This window comes from Ictalurus punctatus, chromosome 11, assembly GCF_001660625.3.
Source record: "Ictalurus punctatus breed USDA103 chromosome 11, Coco_2.0, whole genome shotgun sequence".
Classification (NCBI taxonomy): Eukaryota; Metazoa; Chordata; class Actinopteri; order Siluriformes; family Ictaluridae; genus Ictalurus; species Ictalurus punctatus.
In genome coordinates this window covers 9,063,193-9,086,840 of record NC_030426.2, presented here as the reverse complement: position 1 = coordinate 9,086,840, position 23,648 = coordinate 9,063,193, and the positions used below count along the sequence as shown (strand labels likewise).

Sequence of the window (23,648 nt, the reverse complement as noted above, 5' to 3'; positions counted from 1 at the left end):
ATTTTTTTTTGTCATTTTTGTTTCTGTCCTAAATCCTGTTAAAGTAACAGCTCCTCAACTACGCTTTGTCAAGATTAACATTTTCCTGTTCTCCTACTGTTTTTCTATCCTCTATGTTAAATGTCTATGTTATACCAGGAACAGAGAATCAGCCTCCCAAGAAAAAGGGTAAGGGAACTGAGTGATGTAAGGGAACTAGCATGGTACAGCCTATGAGCTATGAGCTATGTGTTGTTCATAAAAGAGCATCTTGGCTGATATTATGTTATTCTATATTATTCATATGAAAACAGCTGAATAAACATGAGATAAACATTTCTACTTGTTTGTTGATTGATTGATTTTACTTCTAAAACAAAACTAGGAAAGTAGGAAAAGTATAACTATTGAACATTTCCATTCCCATGTTCAGTACAAGTAAACAAAGTAGAAGCCACACACCCACAACCAACAATTAACAAAACTCATAACAAATGTTGTCTTTGTCATATTTGTAATTTCTTGTATTTTTTATTTTGTGATCTAAATGACAAATTAACATGCCATCCTTGTTTCTCTTTATTTGTATTAAAAATGCACACAACTATTTATCTGTATTAGAAATATTGCAGTATATACAGAGTCTACCTATTTTACCTTCAAAGAATGTTTAAGAAAAAGAACTAATATTAAAACCATTCATTTACCAAGATGATGTATGTTCTATGGACCAAACCACAAAATTGAAGTTGTCATGTTATCCTTTATCTAATGTTTCAATTGTAATTTATGAGAAACTAAACATAAGTTGGCTGCAAAGTTATATTTTTCATATGGTTGTTCTTAGGTACCAAAAGGCGATCAAAGGTTCCTGGGGTTATGATTACACAGTATGTGGAGGAATTGCCAGAGGGGAAATCTACTCCTGATTTCACCCGCAAACCCATTGCTTTGACCATTCAAGAAGGTATGGATATTGGCAAACTCAAATACAGTAATATACAGTAATATACACCAAATGCAGTATTATTCATTGAAATAATAATTAACCCCAACCCTAACCAGGAAAAACAGAATGAAAATGCCAAATGTAATGAAAAAATACTGTAATATTGAAATAATGGCTAATTCAGACATGAAACAAGCTAAAAGCAATGTGAATATTGAAAATAAAAATGAAACTCATTTTTTGAAAAATGAATTTTCTTTTTTTGAATATCATTTATTTGTGTGGAAGTACAGTAGTTGAAGTATAGGTGACCACAATTACAAGATTAATAGGTAAATAAATACAAAGAATGTATTTGGCAATTTTATAATTCAGTATGTCTGCATTCCAAAACGTGAAATATACACAGAATGCAGAAACATGTGCAGGACTTTCAGATCATGATCATCTCTGACACATAGTTGTTATTTACACAAGAGTATATTTTATTTTTAACACCAATTTAATTTTAAGAAACCATCACAGTAAACACTGATTCATTTTGACTGTGACATATTAGTGTATATGTTAATTAAAAACTTTTACAAGTTTTTATTTTTCAATGCTTAGCATTTTCTTCTTTGATTATTTTTAAATGATATTTTTCCTGTTTAAGGTAAATTAGCCATCTTTAAAGCCAAAGTGATTGGAGAACCCAAGCCCACTGTGTCATGGAAGAGAGCGAAAGGAGAAATGAATGATCCAGAAAAGTTCCAGAACAAATATGACCCTGTAACTAACGAATATACTTTAGAGGTAGGCTTACAATCTCACTAAAATTAGACAACAAACGCCAAACAAAACAAAATGGAATTTGTTATATATATATATATATATATATATATATATATATATATATATATATATATATATATATATATATATATATATATATATATATATATATATATATATATATATATATATATATATATATATATATATAAAGAGCAGTAAACAGTAATAAATGAGACAAAGGCAATATTTGATGTAGTCTCAGGTAGAATTAGAGTATGTATGTATGTATATATATATATATATATATATATATATATATATATATATATATATATATATATATATATATATATAAAACTAATAGGTTATTTTCTCCCTCTGTAGATACCTAAAGTAAGTGGTGAAGAAGCTGACACATACAAATGCTATGCTGTAAATGAGTATGGAAAGGCAGTCTGTCCTGTCGTCCTAAATATCATTGAAGGTACAGTACAGAATTTCAAGTAATATGGAATTTTGATAATGTGGTATTTCTACTGAAGTTCTTTTAATTAACTTTTAATCATCTCCCATAGTACTATAACACATTTGTTTTTCTCTGTTGCAGTTGGATTCAAAAAGAGTAAAGAATTTAAAAAGACAGCCAATTGTATGTTGTACAGCTGCTTTTTATCCATTTTTCCCTTATATTTCATTATTTTACAAAAGGATTTGCACATTTTAAAATATAATAACATAATAAAATTTATACATTTAATTATAATCACAATTTAACTAAATAAGTCAGTTGAAAATGAATTTCAATAACCATCTAGTATCCAAGTAATGCTATTATATTATCCTCAATTACATTCCATTATTTTCAGTGGAGGATCCATCAGAGTTCAGAAACAAGCTTAGGAGAAGGTATTACCTTTGATATGTACAATGTGTAGACTATATTTTATTTCTGTACCATGCTCAGAAACTGTAGGTTCTAGTGTTAATTTTTGCCATTCATTTTGCTAAATACTAAGCTTCCTGTTCCATCTGCAGTGTTGGCAAAAATGTTGTTGAAAAAAAGGATGGAGAAATTGATGAGGCAGTGTGGGATCTGTTACTGTCTGCTGATAAGAAAGACTACGAGCGTATTTGTGCTGAATATGGCATCACTGATTTTCGTGGAATGCTGAAGAAACTGAATGAGCTGAAGAGAGAGCGAGAGCAAGAACAGGCCTTGGTACACTATGGTCATTTACTACAAAACACCAAACTAAAGCTCTATTGCATAGTTACTCACATTGTTTGTCTAATATATGGAATATACTTTTGTTTTGTTTTTATTAGTTCATTCAGTACATCAGTAATCTGAGACACCTTGAAGTGAAATCAGAAAATTCAGCAACTTTTGAGCTGGACATGGAACTCAAGGACCCCAACAGTCGCATTTTCCTCTATAAAGTAATGACCATTTACCAAGTTTAGTGTTAACTATGTGACCAAATATGATGAATATGTATATGTTTTGGGCTCCAGTACTATTCTGATAAAGCAAATTTATCTACTTTTATGCTTAGGATGGTGTCATGGTTCCATACAGCAAAGATTCAGAAAGTGAGCTGAAACACTACTTGAAGCAAGTTGGAAAAAAGTATGTGTTCACAGTGAAAAATCTTAGTCCCGAGGATGCTGGTATTTATCAAGTGGATGTGGAAGGAGTCAACGTCTTCTCAACAGATTTCAAGAGTATGTTTTAAGTACTTAGCCAATGATTTCAAAAAGGAATTCTCACCAGCACATTAGCAGTTTGGATTCCAAGTGCTCATTGTATGTCTCTATATTGTGTCATTCAGTCCCCCCTGTGGATTTTCTGGTGAAGATTCAGGAAGTGAAGGCTGAAGAAAGAGAAGATGCCATATTTGAGTGTGTGACTTCTCTACCTATGAACCAAATTTTATGGACACTGAAAAATAATCCATTATCTAATAGTGATAAATATGAGATTACCGTTTCTGAGGACAAAATGATTCACCGTTTGAAAGTCATTGACTGTATGCCTGTGGATGCTGGAATCTATTGTGCTGTGGCTGGCATAAAATCCTGTAGTGCCTGGCTTGTGGTAGAGGGTAGGTTTCAGTCTACAATGTATTAATCACCAAAATATTTAGATATTAATTATTATTTTTATTTAATTAGTTTAATTTAAATTAAACTTACATGATAGTGAGTAGAAGATACTTACAGCTACCTGTAAAATTGTGTATTTTGCAGCTAATAAAAATCCTGCCATGAAAGGTAAAAAGACAGTCCGCAAGACTACACAGGCTGGTGGCAGTGGAGTTGACCTGGCTAAACTGGCTGCTGAACAGCAAGATAAAAACAAGAAGGAGATGAAAGATGCTATGGAAGCAGCTAAAAGAGCTAAGGCTGATCAAGATGCTGCTGCAGCCAAAGCCAAAGCAGAAGCTGAAGATGCACTGGCAGCATCAAGAGCTGCTGCAGCTGCAAAAGCAGCAGCTGCTGCTCAAGCTGCTGAGGCTGCACTTGCGTCAGCGAAAGCTAAAGGCATATCAGAGAAAGATGCCAAAGCCCAAGCTGAAGCAGCGGCTGCAGCTGCAGCAGCAAAGGCCCAAGCTGAAGCTGAAGCGAATGCCAGAAAGTTGGCTGAGGCCAAGGCTATGGCAGCAGGGATGAGTGCAAATGACATTGCTAAGGCAGGAGCAGCAGCTGCTGCTATGCTTAATGAAAATATAGCTGCAGCAGAGGGACTTGGACTGGGCGGAGCAGGCATGGGTAGAACAAAGGGGGATGCAGGAGGTTCTGGTCTTGCAGGAGGTGCCAATGCTACAGGAAGTTCTGGTTTTTCAGGAGGTGCTGATCTTTCAGGAGTTTCTGGTCTTGCAGGAGGTGCCAGTCCTACAGGAGGTTCTGGTTTTGCAGGAGGTGCTGATCCTTTAGGAGGTTCTGGTCTTTCAGGAGGTGCTGGAGGTGTGGGTCAAGCATTGAAGGAAGGTGCTGATGCTGGGGCTGTATCTGGTGCTAAGTTTAAGAAGCATGAAAGAACAGAAATGGATGACACTGTCACAGGTAAGGAACCATAAAAAGATACATGAATTCCATACTCAAATTCCCTAGTCTGAGAGCTTAGAGATGATAATGTTTAACTGTTTACAGATATGTTATTTACCATAAATCTTATAAATATAAGTATAATGCTGTATTTAATGGCTATAACTGTAAGATTATTCACAAAAAAGATAAACACTATCAAGTATTCAAATATTAGTCAAATAATAATGAAAATGTATAGGCATATATTCAATGTATTGTATTATACCAATATTATATTATGTAACCAATGTAACCAATATTATTTCTTACTATTTGCTTTCTTTCTGGTCTCCATCACTGTAATTTCTCTCATGTGCTATTGTTAGCCATTGTTTTGATGTGCCATGTGTTGTCTTGCTTAAATGTTCTGCTACATTTATTGTACAGCTGTTACTGTGTTTGCTTTCTTTGTTTAAGAATACACACAATTGAAAAGCTGGTCAAATTCCTGAGAAAAGTACAAAAAAAAGGACTAAACACAGGGAAAATTATTTACCATTTACACTAATAGTTATGGTAGGAGAACCAAGTTCACCCGAAGTTGCCCCAGTAAAGCAAACTGGAGAACCAGAACAGAGTGAGGAACAGCCAGAACAGGATGAGATGGAGCCAGAGCAGACTGAAGAACAGCCAAAACAGGCTAAGAAACAAACTTGTGTCAGGCAAGGCCCACTACTGCCAGACACAGTTACTGGTAAGAGTCTGGGTTAAACATTAACTTAATCAATATAGTATAATTAAATAGGACTCAAGTGAAGCCATCATTAACTCTTTAATATATTAGCATTTTAACAATGGTGTTGAGGTGAATTACTAAGTGAATGTTGCAGAACATAAAAGATAAAGTTTTAGAATTCAGTCACAATACATGCTTACTAATCATGCTGAGGAATTTTAAATGATGATTAAATTCAAAACTAGTATTGCTTGAAATTGACAACATTAATCATGCACTTATGTATTTCTGGAACCTCTTCTCCTTCTTCTTCAAAAAAGTAATGTACACTTTGTGGATGGTGTCGCCATTCCCCTCAACATTAACACCATCCATTACATAATTGATGCATGTACAGTTTTTATCACACCATCCACAGAATTATGTACTGTTGTTCAGTGTCTTGTGCTTTACTGTGTCCTTTTGTGTCCTTTATGTGTCCTTTATGTGTACGTACTCATTTGCTTTGTGTCTGTGTCATTTGTTTGTCATTGTGTCAATCACATGTTGTAGTTATCTGTGCTGAGAAAACTTAATTTTCACCTAATTTAACTAATTAATTCTTCATAAAACAACCTAATTAGTTTTCAAAGCTGATACCAATATTTTTCTGTATTTCTGCATAAATATTACTTAAAACATGATCAGATTTTCATCATCAGACTTCAAGGTAGATAAAGCGAAGGCGATTAAAGAATCATGCAACCCCTCTTTCAGCTCAAGTCCACCTCACAATATTTTTGAAAATGGTTGTGATGAAGTGGGGAGAGGGAGTGGGAGTGGCAAGGCAAGGCAGGGGAGGAGGGGGGGGCATGCCAACTCTCACTAAAAATCAGAGGTAACGTATGAGGAATTGTAAGATTTTTGTAGCTGGCAAAGTCCAATGAAATACATTGACTACCGTCTGCTTTCTCCCTTTAAAAGTAACTGAATGCCCTGTTACATATATTAGATTAATCATAATTTCATATAAATGTACATAAACAATTATTATTATTATTATTATTATTATTATTATTATTGTTGTTGTTGTTGTTGTTGTTGTTGTTGTTGTTATAAATGTATTAAAATATGTTTATATACACACTATAAATGATGTTTTTACAAGTTTCACAATGGGGGAATACTTTGGGAGTATTCCCCCATTCCCCCATGGATAGGTGATCAGATTAACCAAGGTGGGGGAGGATGATGTCTTTATAAGCATCAGTCACATTAGTGTAGTTACTAGTGTAGTTATTAGTGTAGATCCAAAGTATTGTCACCTCCTGTGGGACAGGAGACATTTTGGGAAAAATCTGGTAAGTGCAATCCTTAGCTTGGTGTGATTAAAATCGCCAGCAATAATAAAGGCACTGTCTTGTTCTGTTTGTAGCTTGCTTATGCTAGCCCAGAGTTCTTTCATGGCTAGTTAAGCATTAGCCTCCAGGGGACGTACCCAGCAGCGATTATGGCGCATGTAAAGTCACGCAGTAGATAGAAGGGTCAACACTTAATAATGAGGTACTCAATATCATCAGCGTGTCTCAGTAACGACAGTATTTGTACACCAACCTCTGTTTACCAGAGTCCACTGCTGTTCTGTCAGCTCTGAAAAAGTTGCGTCCCTCTTTTTCCCACGTGCTGGAAAAGCATCACGTACTGTCATGAATAATTAAGAGAGAGCATCTTCTCATACGATAAGAGCACAGAGTCTCATGAATAATTATGAGACACCGGCACGTCATTGAAGTACTATAGTACATAGTACTGCCTGTGATGTGTGACATGATGTAGATTTTAACCCAGAGGATGAAAATAGCAGAAGAAAGCACAAAATTAACCAGTTTTCTTCTACAATTAACATTAACAGATGTTAACGTTTTCTTTTATGATGTGTGAAATGAACACTGCTGTTAAAATCTCAGAAAATGTAATTAATGTTTCATGACGCTTTAAACAAATTAAACAAATATATTATATTTGGTCACTTATCTATTGAGGAAAATGATCCAATATTACATATCTGGCAGTGGCAAAAGTATGTGAACCTTTGCTTCAGTACCTGGTGTGACCCCCTTGTGCAGCAATAGTTGCAACTAAACGTTTCCAGTAAACTGTTGATCAGTCCTGCACATTGGCTTGGAGGAATATTATCCCATTCTTCAATACAGAATGGTGGGTTTCCTCACATTAACTGCTTGCTTCAGGTCCTTCCTCAACATTTCTATTGTATTAAGGTCAGGACATTAACTTGGCCATTCCAAAACATTAACTTTATTCTTCTTTAACCATTCTTTGGTTGAACAACTTGTGTGCTTAAGGTCGTTATCTTCCTGCATGACCCACTTTCTTTTGAGATTCAGTTCACAGACAGATGTCCTGACATTTTACTTTAGAATTTGCTGGCATAATTCAGATTCATTGTTCCATCAATGATGACAAGCCATCTTGGCCCAGATGTAGCAAAACAGGCCCAGACCATGAGACTACCACCACCATATTTCACAGACGGGATAAGGTTCTTATGCTGGAATGCAGTGTTTTCCTTTCTCCAAATATAACCCTTCTCATTTAAACCAAAAAGTTCTATTTTGGTCTCATCCATCCACAAAATATTTTTTCCAGTAGCCTTCTGGCCTGTCCATGTGATCTTTAGCAAACAGAGGGGCAGCAGTGTTCTTTTTGGAGAGCGGCTTTCTCCTTGCAACCCTGCTATGCACATCATTGCTGTTCAGTGTTCTCCTCATGGTGGACTCATGAACATTAACATTAGCCAATGTGAGAGAGGCCTTTAGTTGCTTAGACATTACCCTAGGTTCATTTGTGACCTCGTGGACTATTACATGTCTTGCTCTTGGAGTGATCTTTGTTGGTCAACCACTCCTGGGGAGGGTAACAATGGTCTTTAATTTCCTCCATTTGTAAACAATCTGCCTGAGTGTGGATTGGTGGAGTTTAGAGATGGTAAGCTATTCCAGCTTGATGAGCATCAACAAGTCTTTTTCTAAGGTCCTCAGAAATCTCCTTTGCTCATGTCACGATACTGTGCACTACCACAAACATGTGTTATGAAGAACAGACTCTGATAGATCCCTGTTCTTTAAATTAAACAGGGCGCTAATTCACACCTGATTGTCATTCCATTGAATGAAAACACGTGACTGAAATTTCACCATCAAAATTAACCGCTAATACTAGAGGTTCACGTACTTTTGCCACTCACAGATATGTAATATTGGTTCATTTTCCTCAATAAATAAATGACCAAGTATATATTTTTGTCTTATTTGTTTAATTGGGTTCTCTTTGTCTACTTTAGGATTTTTAGAATCTGATGAAGTTTTAGGCCATATTTATGCGGATATATAGAAATTTCTAAAAGGTTCACAAACATTTTATCACCACTGTATCTTAAGATACTCTCAAGATTGTTCAGCAAACTTCCAAAAGAAAAGATTTGATAGCATAAATACTTTGTTTCCTCCCCTTTCCATGTATCATTTTTGGAAAGTTTATATTAGTGTGAAAGCACAGTGTTTGTCTGCATTTCTGTCATTGGTATAATCACTGTTTAAATGTTATTTGTTTGTAATGAGTTCTTTATAATCTTCTCTGCTGCCATCTATCTTCTAAATGCTCATCAAAATTCAATCAAATAAAATAACTGAAGTTGGAGGCAACCCACATGGTAACCCAAGCAGTAACCCGGGTCATAATCCAAGTGGTAATCCAGGTCATAATCCAAGTGGTAACCCAGGACATAATCCAAGTGGTAATCCAGGTCATAATCCAAGCGGTAACCCAGGTCATAAACATGGCAGTAACCCTGGTCATAATCCAAGCAGCAACCCAGGTCATAATCCAAGCAGCAACCCGGGACATAACCCAAGTGGCAACCCAGATGGTAAACTAAATGGTAATCCAGATGGCAACCCAAGTGGCAATCCAGGTGGCAATGGTGACAAACCCGAGGGCAACGAGGGGGCTCCGCCTGATGGTGTGGCCACTGAAGGCACAAAAGAAGAGTCAGCTGAGGCTGGCAAGCACTCAGGCTGCACAAGACAAGGTCCTCTGCTTCCAGAGGCAATCACTGGTAAGAAATGGTAAAGGCTGCATCAAAAATGCATGGAAGAAATATTTTAATAGAAGGTCATTTTGGACAGTGGATTTGCCATTGTTTTTTAGGCTATAGAATATCAGTGTCCGCCACTGTTGGGCTATTGGATCTAATGCCTATGTTACATCACTGACCCTTGATCCCGTTGAAGTCTGTCTCTCTAAATTTTTTGTTGTGAAAAAATGTCTTGATGTGCAAGTGTTTGTGTGTTCATATTGAGTGCATTGTCTTTACCAAGCTTGCCTAAATTAGATATATACATCCATGAACAAATGAACATAGAAGCAAATGCAGTGGTACACTGGTACAGGACACCACTGCATTCAGGTGAAAATCGAAACAAGCACATTAAGAGCACTTTTTTTGAGAACACTGAGAGAGAATTTTTTTTTTTTATGCCATTGAGACAACAGTAAATGATCATTGAATCATTTACAGTTGTAAATAGAATTTTTGAACTGACAATGATACAAAAAAATTAAGACATAACAAGCAGAAAGCAGAATATTTCATATGTTGGTATTGTGTTAACTATATTTGTTGTTAATACAAGAAGACAATTTTCAAGAAGAAGAAGAAGAAGAAGGTGATGATGATGGTGATGATGATGATGATGATGATGATGATGATGATGATGATGATCCTGGCAATATAAAAGTACAAGAATCCTGAACCTCATCATCAAGACATGGAAATCATGATATCCGGAAAAAGTCAAATATTAAATCTGTTTGTGAACAAATAATTATAGTAAAACTCCTGGCTTGAACTCAAACATGTATTTTATGCATTAAAATACATGGTGTTGGTAACAAAATGTAAAATAACAAGCTGAATACATGTTTTATATGAGGTAAGTACTATCGTACTACCATTATTACAGACAATATGATTGATAATAAGATGTGCCCAAATGATTTGTAGATCCTGGTGTTCACTTCACTGCTGGCCTGGAAGACTGCAGGACTATTGTAGGAGAGGCAGCTGAGCTGGTCTGCAAACTCAGCAGTGCAGATTGTAAGGCGCTCTGGTACAAAGATGGAAAAGAGGTATGGTAGGGCTCTCTTGAATATAATATCTAAAGGAACAACAAAAAAAAATGTTGAAAGATGTAATAATATAGCATTAAAAGAATAATCATGCATCCCCATAGAAAGGTTAAACACTGTTTGTAACCACAGTAATCTATTAACATTGTAGGTCCTTTGAGCAGGAGCCAGAATAGTCTCTATAAAAGTTGTAATAAGAGATTCTTTTACTTTATTTTATAGATTTCTGATTCTACTGAGGGTATGACTATCAGCAAAGATGGTGCTACTCATAAACTGAAAATCCACAAAGTATCAGAGGAGTTTGCTGGAAAATATAAATTAGAGGCTGATGGTCGTAAAACTGAGGCTATGATACTTGTTGAAGGTGTGTTTTAAATACTAATCTGCCTATCTTGTGTATTATACACCTGCATATTTTTTAACCTTTAAGATGTATTTATTTCCCAGATCCACCAAGATTTGCTACAAAAGACCTTGAGGAATTTGCCAAACCAAGAGTGGTCAAAAATAATCATAAAGCTGAATTCAAAATACCATATATTGGCCGTGAGGCCACTAAAATACAGTGGTATAAAGACGGCGAGGAACTTACAACAGATGCAAACTGTAAGATTGAAACTACTGAAAACAGCTGCCGTTTGTCTCTCAACAAACTACAGCGCAAAGACACAGGGGAAATTAAAATAAAAATAAAAAATGAGTTTGGCACTATTGAAGCAACTACTAATCTAGTTGTTCTTGGTAAGACAATCAAATTAAGGTTTCTTGTACTAGATTTTGTTTTCTGCATTTAGATCTAATATATGTTACTGATATCTAACAGACAAACCCACTCCACCTCTTGGACCTATTGAGATAGTTGAAGCTTCCTTGAACTGTATTGAGATCAAATGGCGCCCACCAAAAGATGATGGTGGCTGCCCTATCACTCATTACATCCTTGAGCGTAATCAAGTTGGACGCAACACCTGGAAGAAGATTGGACAGATTCCTGGGGAAGCCCATTACAAAGACACTGATGTGGATCATGGTAGAAGATACTGCTACCGCATCAGAGCTGAGACATCGGAGGGTATCAGTGAGGTAATGGAGACAGAAGATGTTCAAGCTGGGACTAAAGGTGAGATTCTCATTTCATTTGACAATAAAAATCTCTGAAGTTAAAAATCCCTTTCATTAATAAAAACATATGAAGCATAAGAAACATTATTCACTTTTTCAGCATATCCTGGCCCACCATCTGCTCCTAAAGTGATCAGTGCCTTCAAGGACTGCATCACCTTGTCATGGACCCCTCCAAGTCACACTGGAGGAACCAACATTCTAGGTTACAACCTTGAAAAATGCAAAAAGGGCAGTAACGTGTGGAGCCTTGTACATCCACCAGAGGAACCAATCAACAGTTTGTTGTTTCCTTTGTCAAATTTTACTATTTCACTCTTAGCCAATAATATCTTTATCATAATGCCTTTATTTATTTTTTCTCAATTCTATTGTCTTCTGCAGGCAAGAAATATGCTTGTAAAGATGTTGTCCAGGGCATGGAGTATGAGTTTCGAGTTTCTGCTATCAACATATCTGGAGTTGGTGAACCAAGCGCACCATCAGAGTTTGTGTTTGCTAGAGATCCTAAAAGTAATTCAAATTAATCTGCTCAATCATTTAAAAAGTATAAAACAGTCTAGTCTCTTACAAAGACATACAATTAAACTTTTGCGCATGTATTCATTTTTGTGCACTAGCTTTTACCTCCGCAAATTTTCTAAAATTGCACTAGCTTTTTCATTTGTTTCTGCCTCTGGTATGTGATTTTTCCCCTTGCCAACAAAAATTACATTATCATTATCTCTCCCCTTTAGAACCGCCTGGTAAAGTAATTGACCTTAAAGTAACAGGCTCCACATATAACCATTTGTCCCTTTCTTGGACAAAACCAAAAGAAGCAAAGGGAGAACAGGATGAAGCTAAAGGATATTTTGTTGAAATTAGACCTGCAGAGAGCACAGAATGGAATCGCTGCAATACCAATGCCATTATCATGACCTCCTACACTGTAAAGGGATTGAAATCAATGGCCATGTACTGGGTGAGAGTGATAGCTGTGAATGAAGGTGGAGCTGGAGAACCTCAGGAGCTCAATAACTACATTCTAGCTATGCCTCCTCCTGGTAAGTCACTGGATGGAAATAATCTATTTTACATATGTCTTCATTATTTATTCTGTTAAATGTAACTAACTTTCAAAAAGTACTTGAACAAATAGTAAAAAAATACTACAGAAATATCTTTCTTCTGATTTTGAATCTTGTGCTTCTCTTTCCTTAGTGAGACCAAGGTTCACAGATTCCAGGATAAAGAGCTTCATGATAGTCAAAGCTGGAAACTCAGGACGATTCACTATCAACTATGTGGTAAAAAAACAATTTGTTGTTTCATAAAATATTAATAAATATGAAAAACAAAAATAAATTATCTAAAGGTTGATTAACTTAAAGCATCATTTAAATATTATAGCTGTAGAATCCAATATCAAAAGACCATTCAAAAGTACATTCAAATCCAAAGAGTATTTTAAGGATAAGCTAACATGGATTACTGTGCAAGTGTACAGAGCTTAATATGACATTGGTGATAATGCTGTTTAGAGTGTTTAAATGACAAAAGAATGCACTGCATGCCTTGTCAGGCTTCTCCATGGCCTGAGGTCATCTGGCTTAAGGACAGCATTCCTGTCTCCAAACGTGTCACTGTTAGCAATGCTGAAGGACGCTCTCAAATCCTGATTCCATCAGCTGAGCGCTCTGACAGTGGAATCTACACCATTGTAGTAAAGAATATTGTCGGCCAAGAGACCTTCAGTGTTGAGATCAGAGTCACAGGTACACTTCCATAATTCTCTATACATTTGCAGACATATTTGTATATACTTTCTTGTTAATATATGTACACATTTAAGTAATAATCAAAGTTACATATTGGCATTTTCTTGTTTTATATAATTTTCTGAACAATTCCATAGTCAACTCCAGAATTATTGGAAACATCAGACGAACAGGCAAAAAGCCATTGTAGAAAATAAACATAACACACAATAATTCATACTTTCTACTTTCTATCATTTGGAGAGAATACTTAAACAAAATTCTTCTCATAAAAGAAATAAGAATAGTAACTCTCAAAAATATGTCAAAATGATTGAAACCCCCAAAGAAAATGCTAAATAAAAACAAATTCCCATATTTAAAAAAAAAATACTTTTTAAATTGCTATGATCGTCATGTTATGTTACTCATGTGATTTTTGACCGTCCTCAACGACTCTCTTTCCCACTCAGCAGCGTGCCAGTTGACCGGTCTTCTGTCAATTTGTCCTACCTTGTCAGATTTTCCTAACGTATCGCTATATCTATATATTATAGCTATATCTATATATTATAGCTATATCTATCGATCCATCCTACCATATCGAAAAATTCTAGTGTGGGTTTCTGCTTTGTGTTTGTGACTACGTAAAATAATTCAGTATAACTTTGCCGAAGATTCTTATTAGGCAATGGTAGGATGATTTGACAGTGAAAAGATCAGATTGACCTACCAATATAAAATAAACACGTGGTATGATTTTACAGTGCAAAAATGCCTTATGAGATTGAAATCAATGCGCAAGTATTATAAATGAACAGAAATAGTCAAAAACTTACGTTACATGAATAAGTCCACGCGCAAGTAGTAAAAAATTATGGGCGTGTTGTCCAGAGTGACAAAATGACGCAATATTGATGTGCGCATGCGCAGTAAGCCCTGGTAGGGCAATCTGACAAATGAAAAGATTGTTAACAACGTAGAAGTAGGTGCAATATTTCTTTCAGATGAAAGAAATTAGTTTTTATCTTTACAAGAAACCCTTTCACAAGGTTTTCAAAGGAAAAAAAGGATAAAGGAGCTTGGACCAGATCGACCCAGCTTACAAATTAAGTAGCAGTCAAGTGATCGCGGATACGCTTACACCCAGGGTTTCACCGGCACTTGTTATGATAACCATAGTTGGCTAGCTGGATGCAATGTAAATCATGCAGTTTATTGTTTTCCTTGTTTGCTGTTTCAAAGTCCTGGTATCAAAACATTGTGGACAATGACGGGGGTACAAGACTTAAAACATCTTTCTGAAAAATGCAAACGGCATGAAGGTAGCCACAGCCATCATGACAATGCTGTGAGACTACAGTTTTTTGGGAAGCTTAGCTTTTCTGAACAGCTAGATGAAGACTACAGCAGTGACATTGACATTTTTGCGAGGGCAAAAATTATTTTCAAGTAGTACTACTTGCCATTCTTTAGGCAACATTACAGTGTTTTTTTTTTTTTTTTTTTTTGAGTGATTACACTTTTTTATATGATTACCTTGATTATTACTGTTAATAAGCCCACATTAAACTCAAATTTACTGATTCGTGGTTTTTGGCTAAGCAGTGGTGATACATTGTGATATCACCGGTTAAATGGCTATTTAACAATTACATTCAGTCCCACATTAATAACTGTCTGATTTTCAGTTTGTTTGCACCCTTCCCAAAATATTTAGCACCAGTTGCCACTGCTTAATTGTCTTAGTAAGCTGCTGGCCCACTTTAAGTCAGCAGAAGAGCTTGGTATTGAAGATATTCCCTCAGTTAGTATTTTGTTGATGCTGGAGAGCTTCAAAATCTCCCAGACAATACATCCAAATTGATACAGAAATAACAGCTAAAAATCTAAATATATGTATCGCAATATCACAGCCAGTGCAGGTAATTCTGAAGTTGACTGTACATTTCAAATACATATGAAAACATATATTGTACCTACATGTCTCCATAGATGAGCCTAAACCTCCAGGGCCTGTGGAACTAGAAGAGAATGTACCAGGCACTGTGACAATCACTTGGGTGGCCTCACCAGATGAAAAACGAGATGATCGTCTGCACTACATGGTGTCCAAGAGGGACTCCGTTAAACAATCCTGGCACACAGTGGCTGATGGCATCTTCAACAACAGGTTCACAGCCTGCAACATCATGCCAGGGAGAGAGTACCAATTCCGTGTCTATGCCAAAAATGACATGGGACAATCTGCTCACTCTGAATCTCCAAAGTGGTTCATTGCTGAGAAGAAAGGTTTGTAATGAGGCTCTGTTACAATCCTATTAAATTCTCTTCTAAATTTAATACTTTTTTCGAGGCAGTGATATACTGTGATATTTTCTGTTTCAGTTAAAAAAACAAAACAATGATATTTAAGGACCTCTTCTCAGAGGCCTATAGAATTCTTAAAGGCTTGCATGTACTTTACTCAAATGTGCATTCATAATGTAGTGCTCTGTAGCCCTAGGGCAACAGAAGGTAATCAAAAAACTATTGCTGCTCACATATATTTAAATTTTAGTTAATATAAATGTTCACTGGATGTTGGCCATATACAGACCAGTGACAAATTAAATGAAATAAAAAACAAAACAAAAAAAAACCCAGAAGTGGCTCTGTTTTGCTCTGAAGGCATTTTCCTGGCATGGTTTGGGTGCACTTCTCCCTTTTTAATAGCTTTCTACCAGACATGCAGCATCCCTACTCAGCACAGCAAATTACCTTTAATCCTCCACACGGTCACTATTTCTGCCAAGCAAGACATGACATATATAAATACCCATGCTGAATCTGGTTACCTTTGTTACCCAGGTACCATGAGAGCTGAGCCAGTACATTTGAGTGAGTGCAGAAAATAAAATGCTACAGACCAACAATTAATCAAACAGTCACTTTGATATCCTGATTAATGCCCCTGGCTTCTACTGGCACTGAAATCTTTATTAGTAGTGTGTGTCTCCCAAACTTTTTCACTCCTTTCAAAAGTCCTCTGGCAATTTAACGTTTCAGATTTATTAAAATTTTATTTACCCACAGCAACTGTTTCTTATCTCTGTGAAGCTTTATCATACATTTCATCTACTATGTGATCCTAGTAAAATCTTCTAGTTGGGGCTAATTTCAGTGTAGAAAGACATTAAAACAAACTTGCCATGACTCATGCTTTCTTTCATACTTTTCTGAGAGTGTCACACACATTTTAACATCAAAAGATCATGATTTCGTTGTAAAATTTTTCCTCAAACTGTGAATAGTATTTTACTACTATTAAGTTACCACCTGATAAGGATGAGATCAAATGCCTAAACATTATAAGGATTGAACAGATAATGTGTTCTAAATGGATACAAATACAGATACCATTTTTTTGTTACGAGAAGGGTTCATGGGAGTGGGATCCTTTGGAAAGCAATAAAAAGTCACCAAGAGGGAGGTTTTACTTTCATGTGAGTGGTCAAGTGAGTGGTCAGATATGAAGCTTGCGAGACAAAGACCAAATTGTGTGGTGTATTTACATTGATAATTTATGACATTACAGTGCTGGCATTTCTACCTCAGTTTCTTCCACTGTTTACAGGGGCATAATGGTAGGGTTTATAATTAGGCCACTTCTGATTTAAAGTTGAATACAGAGAATACAGTGGAAAAGTGCTATTGGAAAGGACGGTCACTGCAAATCAGTAAATAGTTATTCTGAATCATTTCTATATGTTGTCGTAACTAGGATGATAATGTCTCCATGTACAGGGTGCATGGACTAACTGAATGGCTTAATGAGTATGTAAATGATGTTAATCATATGCTATAATGCACAGAAGCTGTGCTGGAGGCTTGTGTTGATCCATTTTCGTTTATGGTATTTGGCAGATGCACTTATCCAGTGTGACTTACATTGATCTCATTAAGGGCCTTTCACAAGGGCCCAGTTGTGGCAGCTTGACAGTGCTGGGATTTGAATCACAACCTTATGATCTGCAGTCCAATGTTTTTTTGTGTTGTTTTTATCTCTGAGCTACCACTTACACTAACTCTTTATATTGGTTTTACTTTAACTTGTCACCTCCCTGTGGTTTTGTCTTTGTGAGATATTAACAGTTGTCAGTGAAGGTAGTTTCATATGTGTTAAGGATCACTGTTGAAAACATGATGTTTCATTTGTCTCCTCTAGAGAAGTACGTTGTAACCCTGCCTGAGTCAAAACACTGCAACCTGGAGGGTCCTCCTAAATTCCTAGTCCCCCTGAAATTGCACTCAGCTCCGCAGGGCTATGAGTGCTACATGAGCTGTGCTGTGAGAGGCAATCCCACCCCACATGTCACATGGTACCGCAACAACATCAATATCAACACAGACACCAACTACTACATCACCAACACGTGTGGTGTCTGCTCCATGCTCATCCTGATGGTGGGTCCCAAAGACACAGGAGAGTACAAGGTCATTGCTGAAAATCCATTAGGTAGAGCAGAGTGCTCCACCAACCTGACAGTCAGAGGTAAAGCTCCCTTTCTCACTACATGTTACAGTTTATGGCACCACCTACTGCAACTCAAAACCATTATCAGTCACAGAAGCAGATAAGCTAAGGACCATCTCACCACAAAGAAGCAATATATTTACAAAGCGGTTTCCATGAGTGCACAACATATTAAAACTAACTACAGTGAAGTGTAGTGAGGGCCCTTTGCACCTTTCGTATCACAACAAATTACATCTTACCAAGTGGAAATATCTTGAATATACTCAAATTTAGCTAGAATTTACTATGATAGGATTACAATAAAGCAAATATAAGATTATTAAGCTTATTTCTAGCTATTTTTCTCATTTTAAGCTTGAAATGCTCTTTTTTATTGGCAGATAATTTGCTAATGTTTAGCATTTGTTTCTAGAAAGCAGAAAAAATAAATAGTGAAAATTGAAGCTTGAAATTAGTCAAAAGAAAATCTAGAAATAGGTTTAATAATCTGATATTTTGTTTATTGTAATCTCATAATAGACAATACTAGATACATACAGCATGACTATATTCAAGATATTTTCACTTGCTAAGATGTTGTTGTTGTTTGTTTAATTGTTTGTTTGTTTGTTTGTTTGTTTGTTTGTTTGTTTTGCAGTGCTAAGATTATAGAATTCTTTTTTTTTTCTCCCTGGAAACATGCACTGAAAATAAGGCTATTTTGGCAAAGGAAAATATATTGTATATGGGCAAATGTATCGAATATTTCTTGTAAGATTATTCTAAATCAAATACAGTGGGGGAAATAAGTATTGGACGAGTCAACATTTTTTTCAATAAATATATTTCCAATGAGGCTATTCACATTAAATTTTCACCACACATCAGTATTAACTCAAGAAATCTGGAAATACAAAGAATTCACAAAATTAAAGTCCATAAATAAAGTTATGTGTAATAAAGTGGAATGACACAGTTCTCTCCCAAGACCTTCAGAAACATATTGTTGAATACAGATGTATTTCAAAACTTTATCCACCATTATCCGCAAGTGGAAGCAACATCACTCCGTCATCTACCGGCACACAGAAGCTCCTCACAAGATTTCTGACCAGGGACTCAGAAGAATAGTCAGAAGAGTAGCCCAAGAGCCAATGAACACTCAGAAAGAGCTCCAGAATCACTTGGAGGCAGCAGGTGCCAACGTCAAAGAGAAAACGATAGGCAATGCACTCCACCGCCATGGCCTCTATGTACAGTTACCCCGCACGACTCCATTACTAAAGAAAAGGCATGTCGAAGCTTGGTTAAAGTTTGCTACTCATTTGGACAAGCCTATGAAATACTGGGATAGTGTAGTCTGGTCAGACGAGAACAAAATGTTACTTTTTGGCTGTCATACTACACACCATGTTTGGAGAAGAAATGGCACTGACATCACCCTAAAAACACTATTCCAACAGTGAAGTGTGGAGGTGGAAGCTTCATTGTGTGGGGCTGTTTTTCATTGCATGGTACTGGCAGACTTCATATAATTGAAGGAAAGCTGAATGGAGCACTTTACTGGGAGATTATTGAGAAGAATCTGCTGCCATCCACCAAAATGATGAAGGTGAGACGTGGGTGGACCATCCGCAGGACAATGATCCAAAGTATACAGCAAAGGAAACGCTCAATTGGTTTCAGAGAAAAAAATCAAGATGTAAGAATGGCCCAGTCAATCACCTGACTCGAATCCAATTTAACAAGACAATATGTTTAGAAGAATGGGTCAGAATCACACCTGAATACTGAGGCCAGTTAATTTCTTCATACAAGAAGCATCTTGAAGCTGTCATTACAAACAAAGTCTTCTCCACTAAGTATTAAATAAATTTCAGTTAGTGTGTTCAATACTTTTTTCCTGTGTCATTCCTCTTTATTAAACATAACTTCATTTTTGGACTTTAATGTTGTGAATTCTTTATATTTTTGGATTTCTTGAGTTAATACTGCTGAAAATTTCATGTGAATAGCCTCATTGGAAATATATTTACTGAAAAAAATGTTGATGCATCGAATACTCATTTCCCCCACTGTATAATATTATTCAGCATGTTTTTAGATGTTTTTTTAAATAAATTTCAAGCTTTAAATTTTCTAATTTTCTTTATATTTTAGCAGATAATTTTTCTTCATTCTAGAAAGTCTTAAAATGTTGGGGGGGGGGGGGGTAATCTGCTAATAGAACAAAACATTTCAAACTGGGAATTAGTACAAATAAGTTGAAATAGATTTAATGATCATATATTTGATTTTTTGTAATCCTATAATAGGAAATAGATAAAATGCTATATTCAACATATATTTTCATACCAAGGTGTCATTTTTTGCAGTGTGTTTCAAAGAGACAGTTTGTTCCAGCATTTGTGTTTTTTATATAGGTGGTAGCCACAAAGTAAATGCTCATTTAATTATTTTCATTTAGTTATTTATTTTTATATATGTTTGGTCTGAACAATTACAGCGAATTGATGATGCATTTAGTAGCTATGAGAGTTTGTGTTAAAAGTAAAATTTATTATTGCAAATACAATCAGCTGCAATGCTTCACTAATGTTTTTTTTTATTTCTTTCCCAGAATAAAGCCACAGCTGGATAAAGGCAAAAAAAGGCTTCTCCTTTAAGTCTTTATAATTTAGTTTCAGCTAATTGTAGAAGTAACATGTGCAATTCATAAGTGATATCTTTAATATGCTTGCTTTTTTTGTTGCATACAATGCATTTCCATGAGGCCGTAGTTTTTGTTGTTATTAGGGGCCAAGCACTGCAGGTTTGGCACACAGATAGAGGACAGTCTGAAATGTTACCCTAACAAATTTGTAGTTTCTGTCTCAAGCCCTCTAGCGCCACCAACAGGTCAAATTTCCACTCATGTTTATGCTAATAATATTTGAACCGTAAGGGCAAGAAAAAAAAAATCCTCTGATTCCTTGGCTTGTGCCCAGTCAATTTAAATTTCCACCCACTAGATTTTCCACCATTTTTAATTTTCTGAGTAACCACTTTTTTTCTAACTCCTCCTAGACAGTTAATCCGATTTTCTCCAAAATTGATCCAGATCATCATCAGACTATGCCAAATTCCATAACCATCCAAAAGTTATGGAATTCAAGTTGATTAGGCAAACCATTCTCAATGTAACACGGAAATGAATTCGACGGTCAGCACGCCAAAATGGATATGAGGCTATATCTCCATAATGCTTTAGTATTCAGACCAAACATAGGATGTCATACTCATCATGACTTAAAAGTACCTGCAAAATTTTGAACACTAGTGCCACCTAGTGTTCATGAAATATGGAAAAAGCATATTTTTGCTTTTAAATTCTGAGCGGTTTGACATAAAATCATGACCATTATAAAATAATTCTTGCTTATCTCCTTACTTTGCCTCTGTTGTGATTGGCCCTCTAATTGCTCCTTGCTGATGTATTTGTTATTGTTATTGTTGCTGCTGCTGATTTACAGTACACCTGATATTCAATCTTCATATCCTTTGCTATACTTTGTTTTACTTTGATTAGTTTTCCAGTTAAAATTTGTATTGTTTTGCTAAACAGTGTGTTTACTACTTGCTATTTATTTATTTTACCCCAGAAAAACCTGAATTATTTAATATTAATGAATGTCATTTGTTGTTTGATTTCAAATTCTTGATGCACTAATGTTTGCTAATACTGGCCACAGAGAAAAAACAAAACAAAAACAATATAGAGAGGATTTAAAGCAACATTTTACCTTAAATGATGACAAGAAAGTTGGCATAAATAAATTATTGAAGTTGATAAGCTGGCCTATGAATTATTTACTGTAATTTAGCAAATAAACTGAATTTCTTTGTATCAGCATGAGCAACCTATGCATGAGCAGGTACGTAATCATTGTTATAGTTGCCATTTTCCTGATTGTTACGATTGCCAAATACAAGTATTCATGCTATCGTTTTGAACTCCATTAGTGTAACGCATTGTATTAGTACATGTGCAATAAACTTCAGAAAGGAAGACTACAATAAACATATCTTTTCTTAGCTGTCTGTCTCATAAGGCAAAGCAGTAAAACATCCTGTTATTTTGGTCCGATACGTTCACTAACGTTTACTAGCAGCCAAATATCCAGACTCAAAGATCAGATCATGCCATGTATATGTTACATATATGGTGTCACAAATTGCAAGTGTCACGAAAGCAGTATGATTTGCACTTGCCTCTCCCTGGTCTATATATGGAGGCAAGGTAACGTCTCATTTACACTGAACACTATGGTTAATTCAGTGCCATTTTGTTAATGAAGCTCAAGACTAAAATACAGCATCCAAGTGTTCACATGGAGGTCCATGAACAAAAATATGACAAATCTTGTTTAAACTGCAGTTTCCATGAATTACATCAATCTCAAACAAATGCATTTAAAATTTCCTTATTTACAACTGCAACACTGAGAATATAATTTTTAGAAACCTATTGCAGCTACAACTTCCTGAATTGTTTTAATTAGTTACAACTTTCATTTTTCTAAGAAGTCAAGATATGCACTCCATTGCTGCTACCAAACCACACAGATACTCTTTACTGGTAGTTTTCTCAGAAATAATTTAGAATCCACCCCCTTGTGTTCACACTGAATGCTGAACATACCCTCTTGGAATGCTTGTGGTGCATTTTGAGGGCATAGTTTATAAAGCCCGCTCTCCAGTATTCTGCACTCTGAACCTCAGTCACTAGGGAGGAGATACACATCCTCTTCCACACTCTCTGCTGTGACCAACAATTTAGGGTAAGTCAATCCCTTATTGATTTTCACCATTCAAGCATGAAGAAAACTACAGAGTGCATTTTTTTTCCCCACAAGATTTATATGTCACAAAATAGTACAACTGACACTGAAATACCATAAGGAGCTAAGCAGCATGCAGCTGGGCAAAGGTATTGTACACACTACACATAGTAATTTATCCCCACCTCTCTGATAGCAAGGGCTTAAACTATTAGTAGTAGACATACTTAATATTTTGCAAAGATCTTGTCGCTAATGATCCCAAATGTGTGAAAGCCTTCCCTACAAATTAACCATTTAAAACTATTTGTATAGCATCCTCAGTGCATAGTGTCAACCCTCTCAGTTCACACAATGAACATTATGACAACATTTTAAGTGCAAAGAAATTGCACTTGCCATAAAATAAACATTTAGCTGACTGATTATAGATCCTTTTTTAATGTTGTATGGTGCAAATTAATGGACCAGTGGGTTTGCTGTCTAACTAAAGGAGCATTAAAGGAAGAATAGATGATTCATGCCAGAAAGAAATACATTTGTGAAAGCTCAACAGGCATAACTCTTAGGTAATGAATTATTCAAAACAGTTTATTACTAATGAAATCATTATTTAAATATCGAGGCGTTCTTACTCTATAAGGTTATTTTTATTGAATGAAAAGAAATATTGAGAAAAGGACTAAATGATACAGGGTTCCGGGTTGGGTATATTAAAAGTTTGCTTTTGAATCACAGTGTGCGTGTGTGCGTGTGTGTGTGCGCGTGTGTTTGTGTGTTGACTGAAGATCCCTAAGTTATATTACTA

The 23,648-nt window shown here is 35.8% G+C and overlaps 1 protein-coding gene across 5 annotated transcripts in view; it reads left to right on the top strand.

Annotated features, from left to right (window-relative positions):
• Nucleotides 1-22,094, top strand: part of igfn1.1 (immunoglobulin like and fibronectin type III domain containing 1, tandem duplicate 1) — a 28,323-nt gene extending 6,229 nt beyond the window's left edge. The window contains exons 3-27 of one of the 5 annotated variants that reach the window (XM_017480469.3): nucleotides 139-168; nucleotides 827-946; nucleotides 1,584-1,723; nucleotides 2,090-2,189; nucleotides 2,313-2,354; nucleotides 2,572-2,611; nucleotides 2,741-2,924; nucleotides 3,032-3,145; nucleotides 3,262-3,430; nucleotides 3,538-3,810; nucleotides 3,956-4,771; nucleotides 5,307-5,489; nucleotides 9,163-9,585; nucleotides 10,534-10,658; nucleotides 10,881-11,025; nucleotides 11,109-11,402; nucleotides 11,485-11,781; nucleotides 11,884-12,063; nucleotides 12,168-12,296; nucleotides 12,521-12,829; nucleotides 12,987-13,072; nucleotides 13,348-13,540; nucleotides 15,518-15,814; nucleotides 17,730-18,056; nucleotides 20,641-22,094. In XM_017480469.3, coding sequence (XP_017335958.1) covers nucleotides 139-168; nucleotides 827-946; nucleotides 1,584-1,723; nucleotides 2,090-2,189; nucleotides 2,313-2,354; nucleotides 2,572-2,611; nucleotides 2,741-2,924; nucleotides 3,032-3,145; nucleotides 3,262-3,430; nucleotides 3,538-3,810; nucleotides 3,956-4,771; nucleotides 5,307-5,489; nucleotides 9,163-9,585; nucleotides 10,534-10,658; nucleotides 10,881-11,025; nucleotides 11,109-11,402; nucleotides 11,485-11,781; nucleotides 11,884-12,063; nucleotides 12,168-12,296; nucleotides 12,521-12,829; nucleotides 12,987-13,072; nucleotides 13,348-13,540; nucleotides 15,518-15,814; nucleotides 17,730-18,056; nucleotides 20,641-20,645 — 5,021 coding nt within the window. In that variant the 3' untranslated portion in view covers nucleotides 20,646-22,094. The remainder of the gene's footprint in view (nucleotides 1-138; nucleotides 169-826; nucleotides 947-1,583; nucleotides 1,724-2,089; nucleotides 2,190-2,312; nucleotides 2,355-2,571; nucleotides 2,612-2,740; nucleotides 2,925-3,031; nucleotides 3,146-3,261; nucleotides 3,431-3,537; nucleotides 3,811-3,955; nucleotides 4,772-5,306; nucleotides 5,490-9,162; nucleotides 9,586-10,533; nucleotides 10,659-10,880; nucleotides 11,026-11,108; nucleotides 11,403-11,484; nucleotides 11,782-11,883; nucleotides 12,064-12,167; nucleotides 12,297-12,520; nucleotides 12,830-12,986; nucleotides 13,073-13,347; nucleotides 13,541-15,517; nucleotides 15,815-17,729; nucleotides 18,057-20,640) is intronic. The other 4 variants (XM_017480470.3, XM_017480471.3, XM_047158595.2 and 1 more) reach the window with 4 other exon arrangements.
• The last annotated feature ends 1,554 nt before the right edge of the window (nucleotides 22,095-23,648 follow it).